This window comes from Stigmatopora nigra, chromosome 8, assembly GCF_051989575.1.
Source record: "Stigmatopora nigra isolate UIUO_SnigA chromosome 8, RoL_Snig_1.1, whole genome shotgun sequence".
NCBI lineage: Eukaryota > Metazoa > Chordata > Actinopteri > Syngnathiformes > Syngnathidae > Stigmatopora > Stigmatopora nigra.
In genome coordinates, this window is record NC_135515.1 from 12,948,636 (window position 1) to 12,968,599 (window position 19,964).

Here is a 19,964-nt window from a genome sequence, read left to right on the forward strand (position 1 = left end):
ATATACTATACTGCGTTATACAGTACTTTTATTATTTGCGACTTCCGTATTTTTTTCACTTCATCATAAAATGTTGAAATCTTTCCATTTCAGTGTATTTCACATATGCAGCAATAAAATGGATTTGACATCGTAATGAAACTAGCATTCTTGTTTGATTTATTCAACAAGTATTCGTCATGAATACATGAACAAAAAATAAATCTACATTGTATGTCACATCTTTCCAGATTTGCCAAGAAGCTGAGAGGGTCAGTGCTCACCTTAGTGCAACATTACTGTATTCTCCCAGGCTATCCAAATAACTCATGATATTGCAATTTTGAGTTGGATTTTTTCCAGTATTGGAAACGGTCGTAATCATTTACATCAATTTACAGTTTTCTCTAAAATGACACACCAGTTGCCCTGATCATGGTAGCTTCTCTGCAGTTTGATTCCCTTCACCTGCATACACAACTGCTCCAGTTCTCCCTGCTGGAATACATGGTAATAACGGTGAAAGACACGCTCCACGCTGGTCGGTGAATGATGCTGACTGTCAGTATTACTGTGGGATCTTAAGTCAGGGCCGTCTGGAAACGAGCCTGTTGAAAACTTTGTTTTGTCTTTATTGGTTCTTGCCTCCTCTGCCTCACCCTTGCTTTTTCCTCGTTTCCCCTCTTTTAGATGCCATGGTACCAGAAGATCCTGTGAGTTGAATGCTGTGCGATTAATATGAACACTAACTTTGTCAAGAGTCACTGTGCAATCATCTGCAGTTTTTTTGTTGTTATCTTCAAGATTGCTTCTGACACAGGCACTGGATTTCCCTTGAGGCTCTGTGGTGACACCACATGTGTCATTGCTAGGATTGTTGTTTTTAAGGTACTTCGACTTCTGCTCCTTGTACTCTTGCTCAAAAGCCCAGACATAGATGAGAGCATGACCCCCAGGCTTCAAAAGTCTCACCAACTCTTTCACAGCTGCCAAGCGTCGCTCCTACAACACAATAATTGACAAGCATTTGAAATTAAGCTTTAAGAAAAACGGGAACTTGGGATTTTATTTACCTATATATAGCAAAGAATATCTCATAGCTCTATTAAACACTATTGTAAACAAATCCACAAACGAGTCTTCCCTGAACCCTGGTAGTGCTCAATTATCACATCAGTCCTCAAATCAGCAAACCCCACAATAACCAACAACTACAGACCTATAAGAATCCTCCCAGGGTAGGTCAAAATAGTGTGCAACAAAAATGTTTATCAAAAGCACAAATTCTATACATATTGTTCAGCATTTTAATTCCCATGCCTTCAAAGAAATGAAATATTGTGATGGTATGATTGAGGCTATATCACCTTCCATAGGTTATAATTAATTCCTTGTTGTTTTTTATTTTTTACCTCAAATAACAAGAGCCATCTAATTAACCTTTTAATAATACTATGGTCAAATTGGGATCTGGAGCCAATGCAGCCGCAAGCTTTACTAACCATGAATTTTAATTGTTTTTTTTTAATGGCTAGTCTGATTTTAGGCAAGATTTACTGTATTAAATAAATACACAACTGGCTGCTTATAGAATGGGTATGCAAAACAGCACTTGAAAGGAAAAAATAGTGCAAAAATGTGATGCTCATTAAGAATGACTCACAAATATTTCATGAATATTTCAGGAGATTGTGGTCTGGTTAAAGTCAAGTCTACTATGGCCTTTCTTGGATCTGGTGAAGTAGTATCATGTTTTAAATGAAGTTTTCCCGAAATTTGTTTGAAGTTTGAATTTGGTTAGGCATTATAAGTCAACTTCTATATTTTTTAAGCCATATCGACAGAGAGTGAGAAAATATAAATGTACCTAAATATTATCTGTTTTTGGTATTTGTTTTGTACAAAATGTGTACTTTCAGAATACATACCGCTGTGGAAAAGTGGTGTATGACAGCTATAGAGATACAGGCATCACAAGAAGCCGTGCGAAGTGGGACATGAAGGGCATCAGCCACAAATGCCTGGAAACCTCGGTTGATACAAATTTGAATGAGGGCACTGCTCCTGTCACAGCCCACCTATAATATATAAAAAAGACATGTTTCAAATATCAAATGATTTTTCATCAGCCAAAGATAGAGGTGATCATAAAACAATGGACAAAAGATAGCATTAAATTTTAGAGTACACACAAAGGTGGAACTCTACAAGGGCAAAAGGCTGAATCTTCCCTGTGCCAGTTTCCAGTACAGTGGTACCTCGACATACGAGCATTTCGAGATACGAGTAAAATTTTGAGCAAATAATTATCTCTAGATACGAGAAAAATTTCGAGATACGAGAAAAATTTCGAGATACGAGAAAGCCAGGTGGCCAAGACATGTGAGGCTGTTAATCTGTTTTGCCGCATCTTTTTCGTGTATAATAGATATATCTACGAGCACTGTTGCATTTTTTTTCCGTCACTCAGCGCGAATGCTGGAGCGATCGCTAATACGAGGAGTATAGTATATTACTTCTCATTGGCTGCTCATAAGAACAACAGGGGCACTAGCTCTCTCCCCCGCAACTCCTCGTGTAATATTTCTGGTCGCAACTGCCTCATTGTAATGTCTCTGCGAGCGTAGCATTTTTTCTGTTTAAATTTGTTTGTGTTATACAGTGTTCCCCTGCTATTTCGCGGTTCAGCTGTTGCGGACTCAGAGCTTCGCAGATTTTTTTTGGAAAAATAAATAAATAAATAAAATACAAATATTACATTGAAACAAAATATTTCACAGGTTTTTTGTTATAACATGAATTTCACTCTCTCTACCCCTATTCTATATGGTGTACTGTATACAGGGGGGTAAAAAAAATAATAATTTTGGAATTAAATTCAAATTAAGCATTTTTGAAGGGGAATCCCTACTTCGCGGAAATGCACCTATCGCGGGTGGTCCCGGTCCCCATTAACCGCGATAAGCGAGGGAACACTGTATTACGATTAACCGATGCAAAAAGTCTCCCCCGCAAACTCCCCCCACCGCCCTCCTATGTCCCTCTCTCTCTCTACCCTCCGCAAAATCTGTCTAATTTTAGTTCTACTAAACACATTTTAGTAATACTTAACCACTAGACCGAAAGACCTGTGACCAAAAGACCGAGCACCCGGTTTACGGTCTTTTTGGTCGCCGGTCTTTTTGGTCGCCGGTCTTTTTGGTCGCCGGTCTTTTTGGTCGCCGGTCTTTTTGGTCGCCGGTCTTTTTGGTCGCCGGTCTTTTTGGTCGCCGGTCTTTTTGGTCGCCGGTCTTTTGGTCGCCGGTCTTTTGGTCGCCAGTCTTTTGGTCGCCAGTCTTTTGGTCGCCAGTCTTTTGGTCGCCAGTCTTTTGGTCACCAGTCTTTTGGTCCCTTTTGGTCGCCGGTCAAATGGTGACAGAGAGTTTACTGTTGAAAGCAGCTCTCAAAATTATATTCGAGAGAGTTTAATATCTAAGAGAGAGTTTAATATCTAAGAGAGAGAGTTTAATATCTAAGAGAGAGAGTTTAATATCTAAGAGAGATAGTTTAATATCTAAGAGAGTTAAATGTCTCAGTACTGTTTAATATCTAAGCGACCAAAAGGGACCAAAACACCGGCGACCAAACGTTAGCAAGTGGAAGAAGCTGAGTTTCTGCAGATGTAAGGCAAAAGGCTTGAGCAATGGATGTCCTATAGCAAACATCTTTATACAAAGACTGGCAGGCACAGTCAGAAGAGTTGGACAACAAGTCTGAATGGATTGTGGATGCCTAAGCTAAAGTGTCTGCTAGCACAGGGGTTCGAGCTTTCATCAAAACTTGCATAACTTCAACGATGCCCACAGTGACAACTCTGACTGGGGGTCCAACACACTGAAATGCAACCCAGCGTGTTGGATGGTGAATTCGCCCACTTGGCCGAACTCTTTATGTCGAATACAGACATTGAGGACTGCTTGAATGCTTTGACTTAGAGCTGAGTGATATGAAAGTAAAAAAATCAAAAGAAAGTACATTGAAACCTCCGTGACGGTGGATTTTTTTAGAGGTACGAGCTCCGGGTAGAAGACACTGTGGCAAGATAGTGTCTTCTGGGCAGACAAGAGGATCAGTAGCCTTGGTGAGGGTGGATTTTTCCCAGAAGTGCGATGGTAGAAATAATAGGGATGATCCTAATTTGAGGTTTTTCGCTTACCTTGGGCATGTTTGGACTACATTATCCGCGAAATTCGAGGGAATACTGTACAGAACTATTTGGGAAGGAGGGAAAACAGAAAAGAAAAACAAGATGATCGTAAACTGACACAATGGTGTTTGGTTACTTCGATGAATAACTGGAAGCTGTGTGTTGTCAGTTGTAATGCCTTTCAAATACTTGACATGATCCGAGTCATGCAGAAAAAATAACATGATAACAGTAAGAAAAATATAACAGCACTTACACTAATGACCTCTGGGTTGACACCCAGATACTTTCCATTTCCACAGCCAACATCAGCCAGTACGTTTCCAGGTGAGAGCAAAGACAAAAAGTGGCAGACTTGTGGCCAGGGGGAGTGGCGCGTGCTGCTGAAGTGGGGGGCGATTGCGTTGTACACACGATGAACGTACTCCACCTCCAGACGGGCAGCATCACTGGGGCCTCGAGGAATTGAGGGGGGAGATGGGGAAGATGGTAGAGATGGAGCTCCTTGACTATCGCAGACCATTGGAAAGGCTAAAATATATGGAAGATAAATGATCTTAAGACTTTACTAAAATCGTTCTTTATTCATTCGCACATTTTCTGAAGCGCTTTATCCTCACTAGGGTCGCGGAAGATGCTGGAGCCTATCCCAGCTGACTTTAGGCCAGAGGTAGGGGACATCCTCTATCGGTGGCCAGCCGATCGCAGGGCACAAGCAGACGGACAACCATTCGCACTCACACCCATACCTGGGAGCAAATAAGATTGTCCAATAAGCCTACCATGCATGTTTTTGGAATTTTGGAGGAAACCATAGTACCTTAGCAAGCCCGGGGAGAACATGCACATTTCTAAAATCATTGTGCAGTAAACATTAAAATATACCTATAATCAAAAAGCACAGTGTCATGTCATAAAGTACTTGAATAGAGCTCACCACAGCGACAGGGATCGATTCTGATCTTGCGAAAAGTGAAAGACGTGCGAGTGCCCCTTTTGCTTAAGGTGAGTTGGTTCAGAGGCCCATGGTCACATGTTGTCAGAGCCAGGCATTGTGGGTCGCTGGCAGGCACCATGTCAAATTTACGTGGAGTGATTCTATTTATTTTTGAGAAACAAAAAGAGGTTGGTTTACATGTTTTCTTCACCTCTAACGTAATGGGTTAGAGAGAAGCAAGTTCTCTTCTTTACAGGCGTAACAGATAGAAAAATGTTGGGTTTATTCTGTATTACTATTATAAATATAGTTGTATTAAGTCATTTCTTTGTTAAATCATTCTCTTATTATTCTCAGTGTTGCGAGGTCACCAATAACCGCCAAGTCATCTTTAACCTGGACTGCCTGTTCCAGGATGTTTATACAAACAATTCACCCAATCTGAGTCTTCGAGATTCGGTGGTCCCTTTTGTAACGAGCCCAGGGCTATTCGGCCAATAACAAGAATGTTGCTTCTGTTATTTACAACATAGTGACGCACCTCGGGTTTTTCTTTATGTAATTATTATATGATTCTTAGGTCAAGGAAGGCATAATTGTTCTAATCTAAATGTTGTTAGGTCTAGTCTCCTGTTTTTGTTATTGGTAAAATACTTTGATTGTTATTGTAGTTCCAGATGTTGTTTTTACTCATACGTGATGGAATGATCAACAACTCTGTAAATTGTTTTGATTCATGGCAATAAGAGTCGTACGAAAATGTCTACTCGGGGAGACGTTCGGAAGTTGTAGGAGAAACTCTGGCTTGCTGAATCTCCCCTCTGAGGTTTTTATCCGTGATCCATTCTATTTAATTAAATGTCAATAATTGAATAAGATGTCTGCCTGCAGTTATTCATAATTACGAACAAGGGTAATTATTAATGAACCTAACAAAAAACATTAACAAAATTTATCTAACTCTGCAGTGACCTTACCCATGCGTCCAGAGATACCGGCTTTCCCCTCGCATCACCAAGAGGCTCCGTCCTGGCAAAAAAACATTTACAACACGACCGTCGGGATGTCGAAACTCCATCACAGTCTGTAAAAATACATGCACCCAGAAATCATAAAATATTAAAGGCAATAACACCAAGACAGCTTGGAATGAAGAAACAGTCTGTAAACAGGAAATGGGGCAATTCATTTGTTACTGATCAACGCCTTTTACATTGGCACTACAAGATACATGTGTGAGACCATGAACTTAATTACTTTTTCTCAGTGGCGGGCTGTGAGGGCCTTCAAGGCCTTCTCTGCTGGCCTAAGAAATATCTGAATCATATATTATATTTTGTCCATCAATACTTATTAAAGAATTCCAAATTGTCTGTTAGCTTCCTTTCATTGCTTTTCCCCCTGGTTGCACTGCTTCCAGATGTGTGTTTTCATATTGAAGCATTTAACCAATCACATTTCAGCCATTATTTGTTGCCAGGGTCAGAAATCTGCCTCGAGGCCTTCACAATCAGTTCTGCAGGCTCTGCTGCATTAAACAAGTGTCGATAAGACTGTTGTTTAACCAATCAGAATTCTATTTGGTGACGCCAAGGCCATTTCGCAGGCGGAAGGGATAGGTCATCGCCTTCACCAACTATGATTAGCTAGTAGGCGGATCAAAGCCAAAGTTAGCCAGCCAGAGATCACAAACTCCACCCACAATGGTAGATGGAGGAAAACAAATGGATTTGGTTGCAGATTGGCACACAAAGCTATTTTCCAAACTGACTTTTCCAGAAAAAAATGGACATCATTAAGAAAGGGCGGTCAACTCCAAAGCTAGCCAGCCTGTTACAGCCGGGAAAAGGGTGTGTCCGCCACTTTCAGTGCGCTAACTATGAGAGCTACCAAGCTGTGTTTGGAGCAAGCTGTAAAAGCAAATATATTGGTGTGTGGATTTAAAGCCATTTGCAAGACGGACTATACCAGAAATATGACAGGACAGGCTCGACCTTCATCATTGGCTTTGATGGCGATAAAAAAGAAGGAAGGAAGAAAGGAGGATGGATATTGTGTAGTTAAAAAGGATTTTTGGTGAGTGAAATATGGTTACATTCCTAAATAATATTTCAGTTGTGGGCCCGGTTCTGATATCTGAAAAGCGCCAGTATTTGTATTTAATCACTAAATGCTGCTCGGATGTGGATTTTACCCCATTTTAGTGCAATTTTTGGCCATTTTGCCATTGACCTCCATCACAGTCTTTTCCCGGGGAAATCACCCCCTGGTATGGTTGTAATGTCTGAAAAGCTCCAGTATTTGTATTTAATCAATAAATGCTGCTAGGAAGTGAATTTAACCCCATTTTTGTGCCTTGATTTTTTTTCCGTCGCAGCTATAGCTGCAGTCGGTTTTATAACATAAAATTGTTTTTGAGGGTTGGATGGATTTGTTGAAGGCCCTACGAGAAAATGCACGGACCGCCACTGATTTTACTAAAATGTTTTAAATCTTAACCAGAGAATAAAGGGGTGTCATAGCAGTGGTGTTGTTGTCAGTAATTAAGGAACAGAAGCATTTTCTTGAGCAAGTCAGTGTTTCAACATTTATTGTTTACCACAATGACAGGCCTTTCGTGAGCAGAAACTAACTCTTGTGGAAAATTATAGCGACCCCATTTCTAACTGCATTCTGGCATACAGTCTGATAGCAGGTACATTGAATTATCTGAAGAGAAGAACAGTGTGCTTTTGTGTTTGTGTGCGATTTGTGTTGATTTAACACGGGCAAATGAGTCACTGTCTCCTGAATCAAAGGTTTAAAATTTGTTTCTTCAATCTCACACATACATAGACCGATGATGAATGAGTCTTTTAACAACACTTTGGAAAAAAATAATCAATGTTTTATGTGTGAGGTGTCAATTATTTAAAAATTATTCACTCTGTCTATCTCTTTGTTATTTTTGGTGATGTAGGACTGAACCGAGACTTATGAAGAGCTTCTTTGCAATTTTACAGATAAAATCTATTAGGTTAATTTTAGGACAGTTACTATTTCATACCTTTGCCCCCAGGCTTAGAGAAAGGATGGTGTCCTCAAAGGCAGAATGAGTGTCCACGTGAGGAGGTATACCTACAAAAATGACCAATCACTATTTCATTTACATGTCCTTCATTTACATATATACAATTAATGCTTGTTTATGAATTACAGTAACACCTCGACATTCAAGTGCCCCGACATACGAGCAATTTGAGATACGATTAAAATTACAGTCAATATGATATAAACATTTGAATTAATTGAGGCAACTCCATGCTAATTGTTTTCTTTTCTAAAGCGTTTGATTGCCTTGCATTTGTAAATAACCTACTGCGTCTAAGTAGTTATTAACAAAAATATGAAAAAATAAGGAAAAATGTTAAAAGGACAAGTTCCAAATATTCCGGAACTGCATATGGCTGTCAGTATTTGACCAAAAAATGCTATTTGTGTAAAAATGACAAACGTTCCGCTTGCTGCGTTAGCATTTTAAGGAGGTAGTTGTTTGCCTGTTACAAGAACAATATGACTACCTATAAAAGAATATGTGGAATTGCAAACCTTGTCCAGACTCATACTGGTTTACAGTCAGCTGGTCAGGCATGATCGTCAAATGTCCATCTTCCATACACCGCTGCAGTACAGGCTGACACTTCTCAGGAAGACCTGGATACAAAATTTTGCATCCACATTTGCTTCTTCTGTCTACTTTTTGTCTAAATGTTGATGAAATTAAATAGGTGTAGTTAAATGCAACTCATCGTACCACCAGGTAATGGTTTGTCTTTGTCCACATTGTTGTTGTCATAGCGAAATTCAAAGCCGAAATGTTTGACTCTTCTATGCTTCATAGCTTTTTGGGCTACAAGAGAAGAAGACAGCCGAGTTGGTAAACAAGTACAACAAAATAGTCTTCTACAGGAAAAATTACTGCAGTGGTTGTACAGATACTCCCCTACTAACGAACATGCGGTACATACAAACATGTCTGCAAATTGCGTTTATGTCAAAAAATGTTCGTAAGTTCGATTTTGTATTGCGCGCCGCTTTCCGCGTAGTTCTTCTTTCCGTCGCTAATACCGACACCTGGCGCTGTGAGCTCAGCTCACCCAGCATCCACCTTCCTCTACCCAGTTCGTTGTAGTGCGGAAGTGTGTGACGTATCTCCAGTGCGCAATGAACCCTTTTCATTTCTATCATTAAATATCTCGTGCATCCATTATTCAATAAGGTTGGTGAAAAGCGTAAGGCTTCTAGTGAGGGACGTGCAAGGAAGAGGCAAGCCATTTCATTTGAAGCGAAAGTGGCAATAATAAAGAAGCTTGATGGGCGTAAGAAAGTGGTTAGTGTTGCACGGGAATACAACTTGAATCGTTCGACCGTCAGTACCATTTATAAACAGAAAGATCATGCAGCAGGATCCAAATATTGAACGTTGCACAAAGGTTGAAAATCAATTGAATGAGGCCATACAGAGCTACCGCATTTATGGTGAAAAAAAGAAGAAAACTGTGCAATCGTCATTTGATAGCTTATTTCCGCCAGTTTCTTGTAAATCTCTCTCTCCATCTCTCTAATGTATGTATACAGTACTGTATGTATTCTCTCTTTTTTTTTTTTTTTTAAATCAGTACAAAACAATGCTGGTTACTTATAGTGTTCCCTCGGTTATCGCGGTTAATGGGGACCGGGACCACCCGCTATAAGTGAATTTCCGCGAAGTAGGGATTCCCCTTCAAAAATGCTTAATTTGAATTTAATTCCCCCCCCAAAATTTTTTTTAAATTTTTTTTTTTTTATTTAATTTAAAAAATATATAATTTACCCCCTGTATACAGTACACCATATACAATACGGGTAGAGAGAGTGAAATACATGTTATAACAAAAAAAAACTAAAATATGTTGTTTCAATGTATTCTTTGTATTTGTTTTCCCAAAAAAAATCCGCGAAGCTCTGAGTCCGCAGTAGCTGAACCGCAAAGTAGCGGGGGAACACTGTACAAGCCCTGAACATACAAATGCACTTGTATAAACCTACAATATATTTATATAAGCCTTACACACAAACTATAATACAAAATATAGCACTGAATCAACTTCAATTAGAAAAATTTCAACTTATGAACAAGCACTGGGAACCTAACTCGTTCGTACGTAGGAGAGCGTCTGTATACCCACAGGAGGGTCAAAAGTAATTATCGCAGTTACTAAATTCACTGGTTAGTTGAAAAAAATCTGGAATTATCAGCTATCAAAGAAAGAAAAGGAAATTATAACGATACAATGCACAAATATTAACTAAATGTATCCAAAGAAAGTATTAAGTTGTTTATATTGATATATTAAAATAGTAATTATAAAGCACTAGAAAATTGTTTCGCAAATGCCAGTTTCCTCTGTTAAACAACTGTCAAGCCCACAAAAGGGCAAAGACAATCCCTTAATTTTAGTTTAATGAAGCTACTATTTGTTCAAATGTATTGTATACACCTCTTTAAAGTTTAATAAAAGTTACAAATGCTTTGATCTTGTCCCATCATTGTTCAGTTTATGATGATGTGAGGAACAATTGCTGGATTTGTTACAACTTCCCATAGCAATCCTTGCTTTCAAAACAAGTCAAACGTCAACAAGCATCATAGAAAGGATTGTATTAGACCATACAAGTGGCTCTTTAGGGTAGGAAGGAACCTTTATCACAGAGAGATCCATAAACAATTTCTCTTTTAAATGTTATTCCTTGAGAGCCATACTCGAAAGTAAAAGTAAAAATACATAAAAGATTGAGATTTTTAGTAATTTTACCACTTTGAAAGTACACAAATTCTCCGAATTCTTTTGACATCATTGTTACGCTGTAGTTAATCAATGAGTATCAATGTGGAAGAGTCTAATGAAAAAAATGTGATGATTAAAAAGGCGGTAGATGTAATGCCGACATGACGCTCTTTTGGTGCATTCAAGACTGTTAGCAGGGTTGTTTTTTTTAACATCACAGGTTAGGGAAGAGCCATATATATCTATCAAAAGAGCCACATTAGGCTCCCGAGCAATAGGTTCCCGACTCGTGCTTTAGGGGGTCTCATGTGTTGGAGCCTATCTCAGCTGACTTTGGGTCAGAGGTGGATGCTGAATTGGTGGCCGGCCAATCGCTGAGACAAACAACCATTTATGCTCACACTCATACCTAGGTGCAATTTAGAACGTCCAATCAGCCTACCATGCATGTCTTTGGAATAAGGAAGGAAACCGGACTAGCTGGAGAAAACCCACGCAGGCCCAGGGAGAACATGCAAACTCCACACAGGAGGAGCAACCTGGACTAGAACCCAGGTCCCCCACTGTGAGGCCGACGCGCTAACCACTCTCCCGCCGGGCCGCCTGCCTTATTGGGCACATTGGAATATCAATAACAGTACTTAAAATTTGATTTCACTTAGTAAGCACCAGCAACCATTAAATATCACACATCACACAGAGCTCCTTCTCACCTGTGGCATCATTGTTATGAGATGACCAGTCAATGGCAGCAAGCAACACAGCTTCTTCCTCTGAAGAAACAAAGTCCTCCACCAGTACCAGTCCAGCTGGCATAGTCACAGATATCTGCTGCTCACATGGAACTGCCAATATATAGTGATATGTCAAAAAAAGTGACTTTATATTTAGAAATAAATATTTAAGTGGCAGATATTCTCTCATTTTCTGAACCGCTTTATCCTCACGAGGATCACAATAGGTGCTGGAGCCTTTCCCAGCTAACTACCAGGGGTAGGGGACACCCTGAATTGGTAGCCAGCCAATCGCAGGGCACGAGGAGACAAACAACTATTCACGCTCACACTAGTAAGGGCAATTTAGAGTGTCCATTCAACCTAGCATGCATGTCTTTGGAATGTGGGAGGAAACCGGAGTACCCGGAGAAAACCCACACAACCCTGCTCCAGGGGAGAACATGCAAACTTCACACAGAAAGGTCCAAACCCAGATTTGAACCCAGGTCCCCCAATGTGAGGCCGACACACTAACCGCTCGTTCCACCGGGCCGCCCTTTGTTGTACATTGTTGTACATAAATGACGAAAAAAGTGACTAACATTCTCACACCATATTTGATTGGTGCTATATACAGTAATCCCTAGAATATCTCGGTTTCACTCCATCGCATTTTTTTTCTGAGAATTTTTTTTTGTTACTTAAATTGTTTTTGTAAGTTCAACAAAATGTGAAAATCCATGCTGAAATGCAAATGGAAGCCACTCCGCTGTCCTCCCCTTGCTACTAGAACTTAGCACTGAAGTAAAAAAAAAAAGGTTTTTCAGTTTTTAAAGAGGGGTGACCCTACTTCGTGGTTTTCCGTTTGGTGTCCGGTCTATGTTAACCACGATAATCGAGGGGTACTGTATGTTGCTGTTTTGTCTCATTGTTTCTTAAGTTGTTTGGGATAAGATCCAGCACACCCGCCTTGAGAAAATAAGCGGTATGGAAAATGAATGAATGTAATTTGGAATTAACTACCGTATTTTCACGACTATTAGGCGAACATAAATTATAAATGTTTTCCAAAATAGACAGGGCGCCTTGTAATCCAGTGCGCTTTATAAATGGACCAATACTAAAATTGTTATCACGATAAAAATAAAAATAAATCAGTCGTTAGGGTACACTGACTACTATTTTCCCATAGACAAAGTACTGCGCAGTGACTGATGGGATATATAGTAGTTCTTTTATCAATACGTCCAATGGATTGTGACCTGTATACATCGACATCAATACATCTTGACGAAGCATGTAAAGCACCGTTGGAAAATTTACGCTAGCTACCAGCTAGCTATTTGCGAATGGATTGTGGCCTGTATACATCAACATCAACAAGGCATGACGAAGCATGGAAAGCACCGTTGGAAAAGTTACGCGAGCTACCATGTGGGAATGAATTGTGGCCTGTATACATCGACAACAACGGGGAGACCAAGTTGGAAACCTTTACGTGGTGTCTCCTGAGAGGCCGCTCGCCGCGGCCTGCGAATTCCAACAAATACCACTCAGAGCTGCCAACAAGGAATGTGGCACCCTATGTTTTCATCCAGCCGGAGATATTTGACTGCCCCTCACCTCCGACTACCCCCCGGATGAAATATTCCGCGTTCCAGTGGCAGCTCTAGCGCTGTCTGAGGGTAATCCTCAGGCGCTTGTAGTGCAACAACAACAACAACACACCTTTATGAAGGGTGGCAGGCAGCGCCGGCCTAGTTACGCTAGCTACCAGCTAGCTGCTATTTGCGAATGAATTGTGGCCGCCTGCAAGAACGTATTAAACTAAGCGTTTTCGATGGACAATTGTTCAATTCGGAAAATAAGGGCTTTGATGGATTTGTGGGCAATGATGACGCGAGTACATTGTAAAATGGCTAAATAAAATACAACCGAACTCAGTTTTGCTTCAGTTGCCTTTTTAAAAAGTTTATTTAGCGTGTGGGTGTAGCGTGCATTTGGTGCATGTAGCACCAAATTAGTGTTCGCCGTTGTATTATATTGGTACTATTAGTGCAAAGTTATCACAGCCGTCAACCTGGGTGTATTGACATAAGGACTATATATCCCAGTAGTCAGAAATAGCGTCTCGGGCTGCTTCCGTAGCCAGCGCTATTACGGTTTGATATTCATCCACATATAATATATATATGCCATGCCTGGCTGCGTCTAAAAGAACGGCGCGTCCTTTGTGTGTGTAAAATACAGAAATAGCACTCGTTATTGACACTGCGGCTAATAATACGATGCGCCAAATAGTCATGAAAATACGGTATTCATTTTGAAAGCTAATGGCAATAGAGCTGTGTAACTACACTTAAATATGTCCAAAATCAGTCCCAAATGTGCTCATTTTTGTGCATGGTGTAGTTCCATCTATCTTTTAGTCCATGGGTAGGGAACCTATGGCTTACGAGCGTATTATGGATCTTTTGATATGTGCTTGTCGGCTCTCCACCAACCGTAAGCTTAAATGTGTAATTCACTGGGTCTCTGCGTAGTGCCTGAGTTTTCTCTGTCGAGGTAATTGGAATTTATTGATACACAATAGAGAAATGATTAAACTGAACTTCACTTAAGCAGCGATTGTTGACTTTTAAATCACATTGATACGACAACACTTGGGGGACATAACACTGCAGTCATGGAGTAACAGTGCACCCATTGGTCCTTGTGCCTGCAAATGCACAATTAGAAAGGTCATATTGCCCTACCACTGTGTTGCCGAGACTATCTCTTGTGTCACCAAAATGTAAATATTGTGTAGAAGAAATTGAAAGCATGAAAGTGAACTCTGTGATACCCCGACCCACTCAGGTGCCATAAGACATGCGACCAGTATCACTTTTAGGACTTTCTGCTTTCAAATTGGAGCCCAAGACTCACAAAACAATTGCCTCGAAAGACTCCACCTGTCTTGGTCCCTGTAACGCACTAAATTTAAACCTTCTTGTGCAATAACCGAGGCAAATATGTTAATGTATTCCACCGCGGCATTTGAGGCTGAACTTCCTGCTTCTCCTTGTCTCAGAACAGAGTGTTCGTTTCGTCCAGTTAGTGTTTTTGAAATTATCAAACCAGGCACAAAACTTAGTTTTGCTGCGTCTTTCTCAGATGTTTGCTTTGTTTTCAAGTACAAGTAGTTTTCTTTTTCGCATATTATCGACTCGGACAAGCTATGTCCCGCTAATTGTTTATTTTCTATTTATATTAAAAGAAGGCTCTACATCTCATTATGAATGACATTACACAGCTTGGAAACTATGGTGAGTTCTTTGGAAGGCTTGACATCCTTCATCCTTTTGCTTAAGGATGGTACATGGTCAAAGTCCTCCTTTCGTTTTGGCGAGACAGTGCAGTCACGCATACACCACTCTCATGTTTTTCAATTACTTTGTCCTTAATATCTATTGTCATCATATGTTTTTTCTTCTCACTACCCCTAATTGCACTGAATGGCTTAGGACCCATTGTTTTTCCCTTTAATTCTGCACTGATTAACACAAAAAAAGTAAAATGCAACCTGTATGATCAGTGCTCGTAGATATCTTCACGCGAGCGAAATGCAGCGAGAAACACAGTGCGCTGTTATTATAGACAAACTCTCGTGGACTCGGCCACCTGGCTGTCTTGTATGCTCGCATCTCCAATTTGTCTCGTATCACAAGGAAAATATTTGCACAGAATTTCCATTGTGTTTTAAATTTCTCCCTTTTTATGTTGGCGTAGGAGAGTTGGGGGAGAAAATAAATGAGGTTAAACAAAATCGAGTTTTCAAAACTGCTTCGTGCTGGGTTTGTGGAAAATTGGGGCATTTGGTGATTGCCCGGACAAAAGGGTCTCTAAAAACAAGGGATGCCTGCTCAAAATGATTTGAATGAGGATTGTGAATATGAGAATGAGGCTGTTGAGCTAAATTTGATGGAAATCAAATGGATTTCCAGTACCCCCCTCGATCCTTATAATCCCGAACCCTGCTGTAGTCCAAAAAGTCAAGTCAGATGTGAAAACAGTCTAGTACCTGTGTCAACAAAGCTCAGATAAAGAGTCACATAATTCTTCTCTTTCTCTACCCTTTGAAGTTTTTGACCATTCAGGTGAATGTGAGCTTTCCGGGCATTCTCCTCAGACCTACATTGAGAGCAACAATAAAGAGTTACATTTAGTACACCCTTCCAAAACATGCTTAGACATTACCCGTATGTGACGAAAGCATAGGGCTTTTTAGGGGGCATTAAGAGGGTTTTGAGTGATCCCATCTCTTTGAGCACAGCAGACAGCTCCTCCCTACTGACACCATTCCCCAAGCCTCCATTAGCCACCACCAAACTCTGTAGAGGAAAAGAACACATCTTTATGGGATTGTCTGACCCAAAACAATCATTCCGGCGTCATCCAAATATCAAATATTATTTTAAACCTTTCATGTACAAATTATCTTTCGATTTTTAACCCTCTTGGGACACTCATTTAACTCATTGGCTGCCATTGATGGATGGATGGATACCTTTATTTATCCCGTATTTGGGAGGCGCTAGACAATTGTTACCCAACCATTTTTGAGCTGAGGCAGACTTTTTACATTACAAAAATCTCAAAGCACACCACCCTGTGAAAATCTTTAATATAATACTATATTAGTACTCCGTTTTCCTCCCACATCCCAAAAAGATGCACCGTAGGCTGATTGGACACTCTACAATTGCCCCTCGGTATGGGTCTGAGTGTGCATGGTTGTCCATCTCCTTGTGCCCTGCGATCGGCTGGCCACCGATACAGGGTGTCCCCCGCCCCTGGCCCAAAGTAAGCAGGGATAGGCTCCAGCACAACCCACGAGTGATAAAGTGGATAAAGCGGTTCAGAAAATGAATCAAAAAATATCTATGAATAAAACATCTTCATAAATGTCATTAGGATATGCACAAATCCGACTTAAATTTTACCTTATTTTACACATCTGTCCTTCTCACTTCTCATTCTTGTTCAAATGACTTTTCTGCTTAACGTGTCACTTGAAATAGTCAAGTTTCCATTTATATGCAATATTTTTCATGATTTTGCTTTGTATTATTTAATAAGGGATGGCCAATATTAATGAACATATTTATTTTCATCTTAATGAACATAAATATGTAAGATTGTAGCCGAGGGTCATTTCCATTTATAGTCCATTGTATAGGTTGAAGACAAACGATCACACATACTAGACACACACACACGCACACAACCACACACACATGGCAGATTTAGCCAGTTCTCACCCAATTTCACCGCTATTTCTTCTATTTGCACAGTAAAGTAAAAAGGAATGTAAAAAATATTAAAATGTAATTTTACAAAAAGATAGAAGGGCAGAGCTACTGCCACTGGCTGCCGGGTAAACGGCGCCGTCATAGGGACAGGGAGGGGAAGAAAAAAGTTTGGATTTTATTGTATGCGCAACAAATGATTGCTGCTGCGCGGAGAAGACAAGAGTAGTGCGCAATTGTGCACGCGCGCAGCTTAGAGGGAACATTGGCTATGACCAAAGATCCGGTTCCACAATGAGGATGGCTTGACTGGTTCCTCTTGGGCTCATGAGCACAGACTCTTTTGAAAGCCCTGGTACCGTACGTAACTGTTATTGCTCTCGTGCTTTCCTAACCTATTGTTCACCCTGCCTCTCAGCTTTGAACTGATGCTGACTTGTATGCACATGCAACAATCCACATCCCAATCCGACCCTGATGTTGTGCAACTGTCTGACACTGATTAATATGACTTTCCTATTCTGAAACACCAGGCGATCGTCCCAAGCGGGAGGTCAAGTGAGCAATTTTCCCTCAACTGTGTGAGGGTTTTCGCCCCCTTCTGGACGGTGTAAACTCCAGTTCGAAGTAATTTGTGAAGAATTTTGTTCAAAAGTAGGATCCGTAATGAATTAAATTTCGATGTTTTTATAGTCACAGCAGGAAGGAATTGTGGGACATATTGAAGCATTCAACAAATCACATTTCAGCCATTATTTGTTGCCAGGGTCAGAAATCTGCCTCGAGGCCTTTAAACTAAGTTCTGCAGGCTTTGCTGCATTAAACAAGCATCGATAAGACTGTTGTTTTAACCAATCAGAATTCGATTTGGTGACAACAAGGCCTTCTTGCAGGCGTAGGGATACATCATTGCCTTCTCATAGGCGTAGGATACGTTAGCTTTCCTCAACTATGATTGGCTAGTGATAGAGTGGACAAGCCAGAGCTACCAAACTGTATCTGGAGCGTGCTGCACGAGCAAATATATTGCTGTATTTATTTAATAGCGGTTTTGTCAACCCGCAATGGCTGAAAGAGAAGAAATTGATTTATTTTGCACATTTACTGTCAAAGCCATTTTCAAAACGGACTTTTCAAGAAAAAAAAGCTGGACATCATTAAGAAAGGTCGGACAACTCCAAAGCAAGCAAGCCTGTCACAATCGGGAACGAACATTTTCAGCACTAAAACAAATTAAAACGTTTGCCAAAAATACGACAGGATAGGCTCGACTTTCAGCATTAGCTTCGATGGCAATAGAAAAGAACAAGGAAAGAAAGGAGGATGGGTACTGTGTACAGGCAAAAAGGATTTGTGGGGATTAAAATATGGCTATATTCCCAAATAATATTTCAATTGCATGAAGTTATTATTGATGATTTTCTTGTGTCACAAGCTGTAGCTGCAGTTTAGGTTTTATAGCCATAAAATAGTTTTGGATTGATTCCGTCAGCTGAAGGCGTCGCTAGAAAATTCACGGACCGCCGCTGACTCTTACCATGCGTAAGATCACAAACATAGACATTGCCACTCGAATACCGGTTTAATGAGGGCGCTGTTTCACTTATTTACAAAACGATTCTTATGCGACAGTGAAGCCCTTTTCAATTCATGATGTCCTAAAAGCTTCAGCATCCCTGCCACCCTCGTGAAGATAAGGATAGGAAATAATATATAGTATATAGTATATCTTGCAAAACATACACAGGCAGTGGACCAGGGACACGTACGTGGGTATACGGTAAACATATGACAGCTTTCAATTTCTGTGATTCAAAATGTTTACATAAATGTGTTACCTTAGTAGGCACTGGGGTAGTGCTAATTCCTTCATGCCTCAGCAAAGTGTGACTGGATTTAATCTGTTTACGGAGAAGTTTCTTATCAATTTTACTTCTTCGGTATGCTTTGGTGTCGCATTCCACATTGACATCCATTGTGCGTGGTTTTAGGTTGGTCCGGAAGAAACAGCTAAGAAACATCGCGGGTTCCTAGAGAGGCTTTGGATTGTTGATCGTCGGTAAGGGTTATGTACGCAAGCTTATTGCATTCACCTTAAAATTTTAAAATAAATCCCTGGCCGTTTTTCAAATTAATGTATTTTATGGGCTGTTTTGCTAATTCATAATATTTTGAAACCTCCGTTTTTCAAATTAAGGTATTTTATGGGCTGTTTTGTTAATTATAAATATTTTGACTCCTCCGTTTTTCAAATTAATAAATGTTGTGGGGTTATTCTTTTAAATTCCTTTTTTTCAAATTATATTTTTTTGAAAATAATCTTCGTTTTTCAAATTAATTAATATTTGGTTTGTTTTTTGAATGAAATTGTTTCCCTCAGCCCAGCCGCTAACGGGTTAAAATTATTTTTTTTTTAAAACAAGGAAGCAGTATGGAAACTTATTGCATTCACCTTAAAAAAAATACTATCAAGCCCTGGCCTTTTTTCAAGTTAATTTATTTTTAATGAAAAAAACAATCCCAAAAATACATTCATTTTTTTATTTTTAAGGTGAATGCAATAAGCTTCCATAGTATTTTTTTAATTATCCATTATTTTAAAATTCTTGCTGCAACTAGGTCTAAAATACCTTTATGTGACAACCTTTTCTAATCCTATCCTGCTCTTCTTAAAAAAATTTTGAATCTCAAATATATAGGAAAATATCAATTTTTTGCACAAATACATTGTTTTAAGATTACAATGATTTCCAAATTAATACAATCAATGAGTTGCACTATGGAGTGCTATAGTAATATTAATGAAATATCATTTTTTAAAAGCACTTTTGTCCCTCTCTCTACTCTCCTTAGTACAGGCACTAGGCAGGGTACACTCTGAGTTGTTGGTGATAGATCTGGATGATACAACTTCAGGAGCAGGTTAAGAAAGAGTGAGATCAATTTAATAGGGAATAGGTTTATTACCAGACTGCAGGACGGGGTAGAAAGCTCAAACAGCTGTGAACCGCTCACAGTCTGTCGTCCTCGCAATTCTCTCTGAATGAA

At 39.8% G+C, this 19,964-nt stretch overlaps 1 protein-coding gene across 2 annotated transcripts; it reads right to left on the minus strand.

Annotated features, from left to right (window-relative positions):
- Positions 1 to 119: 119 nt before the first annotated feature.
- On the minus strand, positions 120 to 18,950 carry alkbh8 (alkB homolog 8, tRNA methyltransferase). Of its 2 annotated transcripts, XM_077721919.1 has the most exons (12): positions 18,755 to 18,950; positions 15,865 to 15,998; positions 15,689 to 15,798; positions 11,623 to 11,754; positions 8,896 to 8,991; positions 8,691 to 8,795; positions 8,149 to 8,219; positions 6,080 to 6,186; positions 5,103 to 5,263; positions 4,422 to 4,696; positions 1,908 to 2,057; positions 121 to 981 (listed from the first exon to the last, which is right to left on the minus strand). In XM_077721919.1, the coding sequence occupies exons 1-12, from the start codon at positions 18,935 to 18,937 to the stop codon at positions 370 to 372; spliced, it is 2,136 nt and encodes a 711-aa protein (XP_077578045.1). In that variant the 5' UTR covers positions 18,938 to 18,950; the 3' UTR covers positions 121 to 369. The 2 variants fall into 2 exon arrangements, with proteins under 2 accessions (XP_077578046.1, XP_077578045.1); XM_077721920.1 differs by lacking the exon at positions 11,623 to 11,754 and having other exon boundaries at positions 120 to 981.
- Between the last annotated feature and the right edge of the window lie 1,014 nt (positions 18,951 to 19,964).

Coding starts and splice junctions, on each gene's coding strand:
- alkbh8 (XM_077721919.1), bottom strand. CDS start 18,937: ATGTTTCTTAGCTGTTTCTTCCGGACCAACCTAAAACCACGCACAATG. Junction 8,992..11,622: donor TCATAACAATGATGCCACAG/GTGAGAAGGAGC, acceptor CTTCTCTTGTAG/CCCAAAAAGCTATGAAGCAT. Junction 2,058..4,421: donor TCAACCCAGAGGTCATTAGT/GTAAGTGCTGTT, acceptor TATATATTATAG/GTGGGCTGTGACAGGAGCAG.